This window comes from Haliotis rubra, unplaced genomic scaffold (assembly GCF_003918875.1).
Source record: "Haliotis rubra isolate DU_JTF1 unplaced genomic scaffold, ASM391887v1 Scf124, whole genome shotgun sequence".
Classification (NCBI taxonomy): Eukaryota; Metazoa; Mollusca; class Gastropoda; order Lepetellida; family Haliotidae; genus Haliotis; species Haliotis rubra.
In genome coordinates, this window is record NW_025765159.1 from 1,487,217 (window position 1) to 1,500,055 (window position 12,839).

Below are 12,839 nucleotides of genomic sequence, written 5' to 3' on the forward strand. Positions count from 1 at the left end.
CACATTAGGTATAATTAACTCCACTAATTAAAGCCGAAGATCGATCCTCAAATGGATCTTCCCACTGAAATAGTGAACTTCTTACAAAGAAAGTAACTGATAAAACCATTTCTGAGACGCAGCTTGACTCAGGAGAATGCAATGCAAATGTTGACTTACAAAATCTTCAATGAGCTCCTTGATGGCGGACACCATGAGAATGAGCAGGAGAGGTAGTGCAGTTGTGTATCGCGTCCCGTTGGGGAGACATTTGGGATTTGCTGAAACACAAAACATGTGAGTAAGTAATCATAGTTGAAGTCTGTACTCCAGTATGGCAGCCATATAAAGGTAGGGGCAGGAGAAACAGGCTTTAAACATTGTCTCCTTGCTGGGAAACATACCCAGATATTGGTGTGACAAACACAAAATGATAACTGGACTTGCGAGTGAGTGACTTTTAGACTTAAGCCCAGGCTAAGGTGACAAACTCCCATGATAACTTGACTTGCGAGTGAGTGAGTTTTAGTTTTAAGCCGCTTTTAGCAATATTCCAGCAATATCACAGCAGGGGATACCAGAAAAGGGCTTCACACAATGTACCCAACTGGGAACGAGCTAATGCTTTAACCACGAGGCTACCCCACCGCCCCGACTTGTCACGTGGGTAGAAATCAACTGGTTACATCTTCATAGGTGAATGCGCCTTGTTTCTATCAGTGTCCTAAGAGTTTCATTCACAAATTATTTAAGACCAGAGTGCTGTTGTACAAAGTGACCTTAGCTCTAAGGTGACCATAACTCCCATACCTTAACATAGACGTAAGGTAGTCTTAGCGCTAAGGTGACCATAACTCCCATACCTTAACATAGACTTATGGTAGTCTTAGCTCTAAGGTTGCTTTGTACAATGGCTTGTTGGTCTCAAATTGCCACGTTACTGTCGCTCTCACCTGTATAAGGGCGATGAAAAGGAAGAATATATTGGCATATTTCCGGAACTGCTCAAAGAGGAACTTTGGGAGAAATGTTAGGATGTTGTACTTGGCTGTACTGTAAACAGAAATAATCCATAATTAGTGAGATGACATGTGAGTTTAGGACACGTTTAAGATCACTGCACTGACATAGTGATGATCATGCATGTGTCTGTTTGTGTCTGTCCTTATCTGGACTACAGATGATCTGAAGTGTTAACCCTTCTGCTTTCTGGATGGTATGACACAGGCAGGGATCGAACCAATGACCTTCACCTTTCCGAGCAGACGTGTTGCATACATGACAATTTCTACATTCAACTTATAGTTTTAAAAATATTAAAATGTTCACTAAAACACAACTAAAACAATACAAGTGTGATCTAAGTTGATGACACACAAAACCATTACAATGCTTGAGCTCGGATGAGGTCTGTTTTGGGTCTACAGGAAATACCAAATTTGAAAGTTGTGTTATAATGGTATCAACATTACAAGACAACCATGTGCCCAACTGTCTCTTAGAGGTTTCTGAGCTGGTAATTTGAGGCTGACGTAAGTAATACGTAACTTGTTGTTTAATGATAATCTACTGAAGTCTATGCCAAAAATTTTGGAGACATCAAGTCCAAACTTGGCATTTATCATTTATGGAGCATTTAGAATCATATGTACTAATATCATTAGTGGTTACTAAACCGAACAGAATTATATCTGGTTCCAAATTTGTGGTTAAAGTTAGTAGCAGATTGTATTCAAGTGTTGTAGCAGAATCACAAAAACATCAAAAACCCAAGAAAAGATACAATGTTTTAAATGTAAGCACAGCTTTTAACATAACAACACTAAAATGTACAGCAAGTGATGCTGGGAGACAGGTTCCAGGTCGTAGATTCAAATTGTGTTGGCACAGCCAGAAATAACCAAATTATTGTGTGTGCCTATTAGGGCTACGCAATATAACCGGTTCAGACATGAAAACGATATGTATTGCGATACGCTGATCGAAAACCGGTATTTTGACATGCATTCGGAAAACTTTGTGACACTCGGAAATCTTTGGATATTTCCGGGTTTTTAGTTGTTCTTTTCCCTGTTTCATTAGTGCCAAATGTTACTTACATTTTTATTTTGTCATGATTAAAAGTTTTTATAAAAGGTTAATCAATCATAGTGATTTTGTTGTGTTTTTGTTTATAATAAAGCATTAACTCGATTATAAGTAGTTCTTGTTAAAAAAATAATTCTTGCAATATATTGCAATACATATCGCAATATATATCGCAATATATGCTTCTGCATCGCAATATATCGCAATATGAAAATTCTCTGCAATACCCACCCCTAGTGCCTATACATACTGTCAATGAATGGGTCGTTACACTACTGTAAACCGTCACTGCCACTATAGACTATAGTGAGCTCACCTGATTTCATTATGGCAGAACTTGGTGAGCTGCGGGCCATTGATTCGGATGACTCTCTGCTGGTGGTGGTCCGCCTCCTCTGTGGTCTCTGATGCATGTGCCTCCTCCATATGCCGATAATCTGAAATAGAGACACAGGATTAACATCCAACATTCTCAGCACACCTGTCTGGGTCTGTAGTAAGACTTCAGTATCTATCTGAAATGAAATTCAGGTTACACCATTTTGTCTGATTGTTAGTGTCGCTCTAAGCAATACTGCAGCCATATGACAGTGGTCTGTAAGTAATTGAGTCTGGACCAGACAATCATGTGATTGACATGACCTTTGATCTATGCAACTGGGATACGATGACATGTGTCAGCCAAGTCATTGAGCCTGACCACCTGATTGTGTAAGCCTCATACGATGAGTATGGGTTGCTTAAAACCAATTCTAATCTGGATCTTGACGGGTCAGGTGAGGTGAAATTGGGTTTAACGTTGTGCTTGAGAATATTTCGCTCATATGACGACGTGCATGCGTGTGTATGTGTATGTGCGGCTGCTTGTACTAGCCCAGACTTAAGCTGGTTTTATAGTGCTAGCCCACTGAGATACCATGCCGCAGTGAAGCATAAAATACCCCACTCAGACACATTATACTGACTCTGAGCCGACCAGTCCTTGTTGTACCCATTAATGCCGAGTGCCAGGCAGGGACCAACAAGTAACATATTTTAACGTCTTTTGGTATGACGCGGTCGGGGATCGAACCCGCGACCTTCCGCTCTCCGGGCAGACCCTCTAACCACTACACCATGGAGGCGGTCCCTGATGGGCCAGGAGAACTATGAGGCGCCAGTGATTGTTTTGTAAACCGGGGCCCAGATATTTGTGGTGCCAGGTTAAGCAATGACAATAGAAACACAGGAACACAGGCTTGACATAAACAATAAACACAAAACTTAAGTGCTGCATCACTGAAAGGCATCTTTCCACACATGTTGGGTGCTTTGACTGAGTGTCATCACCATGCCATCGATGATGTGAGATCCCAAAAGCAAGTTCAGCTTATCATAACTGGCAATTTAAACATTGACCTGTCTGGTCATAGACCTGCCCAGTTCCACAAAGTGATTTATACTGTGAAACATTAGTGAGTGTGGTCATCTCAACAATAAACCACAAAACTTAATCTGACTCTGCTTTTAAATTGTCACTGAAACAGTGAAAATACTAACAAACTTTGCCCACATGTTGGCTTGTAACACTTCCACATCCTGAGGTTGTCTTACTTGGTGCCATCACATGTCAATAGCCCTGGTGGAAAGCAACACTGGTCATCATAAGTACCCCTTGATGAATTACAGTTATGTGCCATGACCATCGAAGATAAACAAGTTATACTCTAGATTATACTAAACCAAATCTATTTTCCTTGATTCCACAGTTTGATTTTTGAAAACAGCAAAGAACTGGTTTGTTAATTTAATAAAACATAATTATTTACAGAAATGTTTTCAGAGATTACACATTTCATAGCCACAATTCTGTAGCCCAAGTTTTCTTTTCTATCTTGTAAGCATCGTTACTATAGTCAAACACTAAAATCTATTGAACGGTATTATTAATTAAGAGCTGTGTTTGGCTTGTAAACTCAAACCATTATAGCACAGACTGTAAAAATGTCATAAAATATAGATCACACCTCTGTCAAATCTCTTACCTACAGATCTTATATTCTCCCCATACCCACCCCTCACTCACACTTACACCAATCTCACTGATTGACCCACATCACATTTACTGTTATCCAGTCAAGATGACAAGGTTTACAATGCCGACATCTTTACTTTGTATCAACACAGAGAATTCCATTTCAAGCATTTCAGATCCAAACCAGCATTCACTTCCTTATATATGTATTTAATACTACATGTATTTATAAGTAAATCAGTAACGGTGTAAAAGTAACCTTGAGAATTGCTGATCAGATTAAGTCTTCACACAAACCTAAAATAAGACAGTTATGAACATGTCAACACAAGAGGTCTTCAAGACAGGAACCAGCCAACTAACAAGCCATTTGTAAAATATCCACACAAGACATATGTATAGATGTAGTTGTATAGACGATGGGGATGCCAGATTTAAGGTTTAGATGCAGATACAGTTAGCCTGTCATGATAAGGAACTCTTACATTGCGACATCTTTACTTTCTATCAACAGAGAGAATTCCATTTCCAGCATTTCAGATGAAAACCAGCACTCACTTCCTCTACTTAAATCAGAGGCGGAATAGGAGTGAACAATAAAAAGACCATGACAATTGCTGACCAGATTAAGTCTTCACACCAACCTCCAATAAAGACAATTTATGAACACATCAACATTTCAGGTCTTCAAGAGAGGCATCAGCCAACAAACAGGCCATTTGTAAAATATCCACACAATACATATATAGTTGTATGGGTGATAAAGATGCTGGATCAATCGGCCAGGTTTAAGGTTTTGGATGCAGATGCAGCCTCCATAGCCCCCAACAAACAGAGGATATACAGCTCATATCCTAACCAACAACATACACAATACCTACCAGAGACAAATACCATCACCCAGCACCAACTGTATCATATTTTGCCATTGACACTACCACTACTACAGTCAACCGACCACAAAGCAAGTGTATAGATGATCTACTGCACCTTGAGTGGCCAAAGCCCATAAGTCACAAGAGCAGATATGTACTTCCTATCATGTATTGGAGGATCACACGGTGGAGGAATCAATCAATACTGGTGGCAAGTTCTCGTCCAAGTGCGGGGGAGAGATGGAGAAACAAACAGCGTGCCAGGGCTTCTCTGATGGAGTAGTCTTTGAAGACACTGACTGCGTAGAAGGTCATTGACCATCTCAAACATTTCCTCAACAGGGGGATGCGTTTAACGCTGCTTTGAACAATATTCCAGTTTCATCACGGCCTGTCAGCTGAATGTGGAATGAAATCTGATGTGATGCAGCTCTCGAATGTTTACTGAATTGGTGAACCCGTGAGTGGTGGTATGGTGCTGACAAATCAAGATACACAATTGGTTTGAACTTGGATTCAATCAGGGTGTTTCCATCTGTCACAGGGGAGGCAACTTAGCACACAAATATGCAAAGCCTAAGAAAGTGAGCAAGTTTAGTTTTATGCCGCCGTACTCAGCAATACTACAGCTATATGGTCTGTAATTGAGTTCTTTGTATCTCTATCGAACATCTCAAAGGTTTTCAGACATATCTACAGTTTCCCTGACTACAGGAACAGACGTAACAATGTCAAGATCACATCAAACATCACAGACTGCATTAAATCAACATGATGACAGGCAATGAGTTACTTGGCCTCCAAGTTGGTGGAGATTTTTCCTGGATCAAACACCCTCTGGACTCGCTATCTACACCAAGAAGTAGAGTGAGCGAGTCAGTTTTACGCTACACTAAGCAATATTCCATCTATATGGTGGCGGTCAGTAAATAATCGAGTCTGGACCAGACAATCCAGTGATCAACAGCATTGATCTACACAACTGGAATTTGATGACATGTGTCAACTAAGTCAGCAAGCCTGACCACCCAATCCCATTAGTCGCCTCTTACGACAAGCATGGGTTCCTGAAGATCAATTCTTAAACCCAGATCTTCACACTGTGCCTTAAACCCAGATCTTCACACTGTGCCCTCTGTTAGGATAGTGCTGCATACAATCAGAACATTACCTTCTAACCCTGCTACATCAGCTCTCCTGATAAGACAAATACACAATGCTGGAGGTTATTCTGATCACATCCTCACATGACCTCAGCAAGGGAAATGATGTAGGATGTGCCAAAGGCACAAAATAAACAGTTTCCATATGCAAAATGCATTCCACATTTAATCATGGATTTCGATTAACTAAAATAAAATATATAACTTTATGATAGATTTGGTCCAAAGCTCTATGTTTGTAAATGCCAGCATATTTATTCATAGTGCATATTTCAATCACGTTGGAATTATTAGTAGATCTGCCTCTTGTTTAATAATCCTTTATCAGTTTGAAACGCCCCCCCTGTTTACAGCACCTTCAGCTGAAATACATCCACAAGGCAGGGCTAAGATAAGTGCTATGTACTCAAAAGCTTACAGATTAAAATAAACAATCTTCCTGATTCACTGATGGCCATTACTCATGACACAATGCCTCCGAACATGTCAAACATCTGTGCACATCAGAATTTTACAACACACAAATTGCATTAACTGTAATAAAACCTTTCATAGTGTCAGCACCAAACTCACAAAGAGTGGATAAACTACGTGAACAAACCCAACAAAACATATTCCCATAATAATGAGAAATCTCTACTTGCATGATTCCCACTACCGGCAAATCATGAACATGTGTTTATAAAACATTATGAAATAGTGATGACACCAGGTGTTCACAGAAAGGTGTCACAAACCTCAGTCCAAGTCAGCTGACCGCGATGCAAATCCGCTGTTTTGCCAGTGAGACGCTAGGACAAAACTACTGACAGCTACAGGTTACTGTGTGTGGAGTTGTTTATCCCGGACCACTGACTGTCAACATCTAATCGAGGACAGACACGGCCAGTTTCAACACACAAAGCTCGACGTCAAACACAAAATGAAGAGAGCTTGTCTTTCTATGGGGAAGAATGGACGATGAATGAACAAAAAATCAATACTTTTATCTGTTGTTTTTAAATTTTTGTAATGTCGAAAAACATCTGGACTGAGTATGCTTTAGAATACACTTATCATGTAAATTCTATCAAAACATCTCTATCAAATATAATTTGGAGATTAATAATTGAAAAACATATTTTCAAATCAACTAGAGTTTCATGCATAATGAGGATTATCATATATTTGCATGACATTATCAGCGACCCAACTCAGTTTACAAGACATTGTGAAGACATGTGTGCCAACAACATCGCTGACAGTGGCGCTAAACATTCACTCACTCACTCACTTACTCGACTTCCCAGTGATGTAAGGCTCCCCACAACTAAACTACCATAGGTTTTGCTGAATTAAACCTCCTAGAACCCTACTGAAAATAACATTGTTCAAACCTATGACCAAATAATGTATCAACATACTTGTGAAGAGGACAAGACAAATCCCTGTATGCTGTACTTCAGAAATCAGGTTGAGTTGTATACTAGTTAGTCTGTCTCACAGTCCCTGAACCACATTATTTTCCCTACTGCCAAGCTCTCTCTGCAGTGCTAAAGCCCTAAATAAAGCAAGTCTAGATTTCCTCAGGTTCTGAATCTCTGGTCTCCCTGGGGCTCCTTTTCAATTTAAATGGGCTTGTTTGTTACTATCAAAATTATATATATTCAGAGACTAAGCATTAGTCTATATACTAGTGCACCAGAGTTCTTGTGATTTATCATATAAAGACCATATAAAAATGTACTTCCAGAGTTCTTGTGAGTATGGTTTGGTTTTATGCCACTTTTAGCAATATTCCAGCCATATCACGGCTGGGGACACCAGAAATGGGCTTCACACATTGTACCCATGTGGGGAATCAAACCCGGGCCTTCGGTGTGACGAGCGAACACTGTAACTACTAGGCTACCCCTCCGCCCCACATGAGTTCCGGAAACATGTGGTCAACACAAATAATTTATTTGGTCATCTTATGTTCACCCTCTGACAAAATATATCCATGCCTTCTTGTACAGCTTATCAGATATTATCAAACAATTCCTGCTTATATAAACATACAAAACACCAAATCTGCAAGATACAGTATCTAATTATGATTTGTTTCATGACCAACTCAGTTCACTCTACAGCATTCAGGCTCCGTGACTAGTGGACGACCTCACATGATTAAAGACCAGTTGTGACGGACAGACAGCTGTCACTAGTCCGTGTGTGTCATTATCTGGGGCACAGCTTGGAGGATGGTAGGGATTCTGTGTGAGACTACTCACTGACTGCAAGACCATCTTGTCCATTACTAAACAGCGACTAGCTCAACAAACCCCAATAAGGACGCAGAAATTCTCTCAACAGAACTTGTTTGAAAATGTATATTGGGTTGGGTGAGGCATGGGTTTGGGTTTGGGTTTGGGTTTGGGCATGGGCATGGGCGTGGGCATGGGCATGGGTGTGGGTGTGGGTGTAAGTGTTGGTGTGGCATGGCTGGGAGGAAATATTATGGGTGTAGCAGGATGGTTGAATTTCCATTTGGATGGGAAATTATACTGATAGCTGAAAGAGCAGCAGATTCACAAGATATATTGACAAGCTGTTGCTTCTTCTGCATGTTATCGAAATGTGCATCACATTTACAAAATATGCCAAGCTGGACAAGTGCATGTTGTTTTAGGCCAAAGTCCTCACCATTCCAGCTACACCTGTGCAGTCTATCAATCATCCTACTTCGGCAAGGCAATGGATGATTATGCATTACACCGGCCCACGCTATCGGAATACGATGATCCTCCACCAGGTCACACATTATCACCCTTCATCTCAATTACTTGGCCTTAACAACCATCAAGGGGTGCTGAAGACTTATTTGGTTCTGATACCCTCTGTGTAAATTGAACATCTCCACGTTGACAAGAAACCTAGTGAATTACTGAGGCTTTGTCAGGAATATTCTTACCTCACATTCTGAATAATTAAACTTGATGACATTGCAACATTCATTCACTCCTTAATCTTTCATGGCTTTTTCGCAAGCACAAGTGATTCATATATTTTATATAACTAACAGATGAAAGGACTTACTATGTGAATGCATAGTTATCAGAAAATAACTCTTCTGCCAACCAAATTACAGCTCTCACTTTAATTTGATGGATTTCATTCAAGGCAGCCTTGATGTAAAGATCTGATTGTAGACCATTTAGCTCAGTCCCCAGTTGACAGAAAAGAACTATATTGGCAACAAAACTACATCTCTCACACTTTAATTTGAAGCATTTCATACAACTGACTGAGTTTTGTTTTATGCCGCTTTTAGCAATATTCCAGCAATATCAAGGCGGGGGACACCAGAAATGGGCTTCACACATTGTACCCATGTGGGGAATCGAACCTGGGTCTTCAGCATGATGAGCGAACGCTTTAACCACTAGGCTACCCCACTGCCCTTGACTTCATACAAGGTAGCCTTGATGTAAAGATCTGATTGCAGAAATATTCTGTCTCGTTTTAAATTTTTAGATTCCCACACATGCAGTTTTATTGATATTCTTAATAATTTATTACTTCTGCTGATATCGCAAAATTACAAAAAATATAGTTTTAACTGTAAAAAGTATGTTTTAAAGACGTTGCCTTTTATCTAATATCTCTTTTTACATTTTATCTTTTTACTCTTTCAACTATTTTTCTTTTTTTTATATCATTTATCTACCATTTTGTATGTTGTATATATATGTACTATGTCTGAACAGTGTCTCATAAGCCAAATAATTGTTGGTTGTTAAACATATCTGAGTACTCTTATATCATGCCTTTATTCACGTACATGTTGAACTTGTGACGCTTGAATAAAATACTTCAGTCTGTCTGTCTGTCACATTCAGCTCAGTCATGAAATACAATCATGACAACACAACTAAAATTTAAATGGAATTTCTAGTTTTCTTATAATTAACGACACATGTCTACCATGTAAATGGCATTTCTCTATTCATATAATTACGACGCATGCTCTATTGACATGAAACCTTTCTCCCAATATCACTGTGTTTGTGCTGATTCAGCATTATTTCAAGTCAGGATTTCTTTAAACATGTCTGCATGGTTTACTGAAGAGGTTTAGGCTCATGAATGATCAATTCCTATCTAAGACAGTCATTTAACACTGCCAAACTTTGCCTCTGTACTGCGCTTTACTTTTCAAAATCGATACTTCACACAACTTCACACAGTACTGTGGTCCACTTTACAAATTCTGATATTTAACTCTACCTATGTGCTAAGCTTTACTTTACAAAGCCGGACATTTTACAATGCTTGGCTGTGTGCTGAATGTGTTTTACAATGCTTGATTGATGCTTCGTCAAAGTCATATACAACAAATTCAATTAAATGTTTGTTTTCATACACATTATCCCAAAGAAACCCAAATAAGAAGTGAAATGCAAATATTTTCATCCAAGGTACCAGGACAGGCACACGCTCAAATGCATTAATGAATACTCTCAGTATGATTTATATAGAGTTACCTCCCTTGCCATATTTCAGCTAAGCTGAACAATTTGATTGGCTAAGTAGCTTGGCAGCATCCAATTATGACACCACTTAGTTGGTCAGCTTGCAGTAATTGGAGGACAACAGCAAGATCTGTCAACTATAAATCATCAATGAGGTAGGTATTTGGACATTCAGTGTATGAAAAACATGGTGTGCTCACTCCAGATTTGACAAAGACGGTTTGAAGGCCATGTTATTTCTTTGTTGTTTAGCGGTGCACTCAGCAAGATTCCAGTTATGTGGAGGTGGTGTGTAAATAATTGAGTCTGGACTAGACAATCCAGTGATCAACAGCATGAGCATCAATGTATACAACTGGGATACGATGACATGTGTCAATCATATCAGCGAACCTGACCACCTGATGCCGCTAGTCGCCTCTTAAGACAGGTATGGTTTACTGAAGATCAGGATACTTGCACTAAATAGTGATATGAATGGCTTCTTGGGTCTTTTTGGATCAGTGGGTCTTCATGGGTCAAAGGCCATGTGAACCATATAGAGACATCAAGACAATATACACAACAAACAAGTACATGCAAGATGCGTGATACGTATAAGATTGTAAGCAAGATATCATGATACGTATCATTTGGGATATATCGTTCTGAGCTCTACTAATGAGCAGTCCTGGGTATCATACACAATATGCAGATCGATAATTGGAGCTCACTAATCAATCAATAATCAATTGTAATCATAAACCCTACCACAAACCTCATGTAAGCAGTAACGGGACACGATCATTATGCTGTGCACACGAACCAGGCACTGATCGAGGATACTTAATCTTGTTGTTTTTCAGTTTGTTTGGGTCAGGAAAATGTGTTAGTTGTTTATGCCTTCATGTAACAAACATAACAATCAGAAACATCCTTTATAATTTGAAGTTTCATTTCTCATGAATATCGGTTAGTTTCCCGAGCCTATCGATAATCGTTGACAAGCGAGATCAACATGATCAATCAAATGACCAATTAATTGACCAATCGCTCCAGCACTTCTAATAAGGCACACCTTGTTCAACATCTCATGAAGAAATTCTATATTAGTGAATGTTAACAAACTGGGGCTACATGAGAACTAAAACAACCTCAGAAAAACTAATAAAATTATGACACTTCAAGAACACTGACCTCATAAAGTGTTTGCTCCAATCTGATTGGTTGAAAAGTCTTCAACAAGATCTATATACTGAAAACAACTGGAAACTTTTGATAAATGTATTGTCTCCAAGCAGGCCCGCTAACCAACTAAGCCATCTTTGATTTGGTCTCTACGTGTACAATAAAACAAAATGCCAACCGATTCAAAGGTGAATCACGATTGATTGAACTGTCTTAAAGATACACATTGCAACAATGGCTAGACAACAGTACATAAATAAAAAGTCCAAACATCAATAGCTGGTCTGATACCAAACGCCAGGAAGTGTCTACAACTCCTCTAAGATATGTTGTTACAACATTCAGGGCCTCAGTAAAGCTGTTAAAGGTTTTATGGTATACACGTGGAGGATATTCCCAAACCTGACTCATCCACAACAAAATCAATTCCCAGCTTTCACATATGTTGTCATGCTTTTAAGAGAATAATTGACAGGCCTTTGCATGCATTTGTGATGGGCATCACCAGCATGACCTGTGGATAAGGGTAAACTCATCCGAACACCTAGTATCATCATTAATTGAAAATGTTTTATAAACACATGGTCTTGAAAAAGTTGGAATCATATAATCAATAATTTAAGATTATGGATTTTTCTTGTTTTGGCTATTATTTAATATTTATCTGTATCCATGATAAAATTACTTTCACGAAGCAGTATACCTTCAGTGCACAAACAGAATTACTTGGTTAACGTCAACGAATCACCTGCTGTTTATTTCCTTTGATAATAATCAATATGTCAATCCTGATCCTGCCTACTAAGATGGAACACGTTTGTTCATTTTGCACGCAGATTACAGCGCGAATACCTAAGACAGAGTCTAACTTTCAGCGGTGGATGTGACAATTCTGCAAATGCAAACAGACAAACCTTGCTACAGGCAAATATATGAAGATATACCCTGTGTATAAAATGGTGCTTCCACCATAAACCACCAAAATATCCTCGTTACACTAATGTATACAGAACTGACTGTCCCCAAGATCATACAGATCACAATATATGTATAAGCAAAC

At 39.1% G+C, this 12,839-nt stretch overlaps 1 protein-coding gene across 1 annotated transcript in view; it reads right to left on the reverse strand.

Moving 5' to 3' along the window:
• Positions 1-12,839, reverse strand: part of LOC124266219 (phospholipid-transporting ATPase IA-like) — a 124,624-nt gene that overhangs the window by 67,884 nt on the left and 43,901 nt on the right. Inside the window, 4 exon segments of the mRNA XM_046701030.1 lie at positions 160-231; positions 234-260; positions 933-1,032; positions 2,384-2,504. Coding sequence (XP_046556986.1) covers positions 160-231; positions 234-260; positions 933-1,032; positions 2,384-2,504 — 320 coding nt within the window.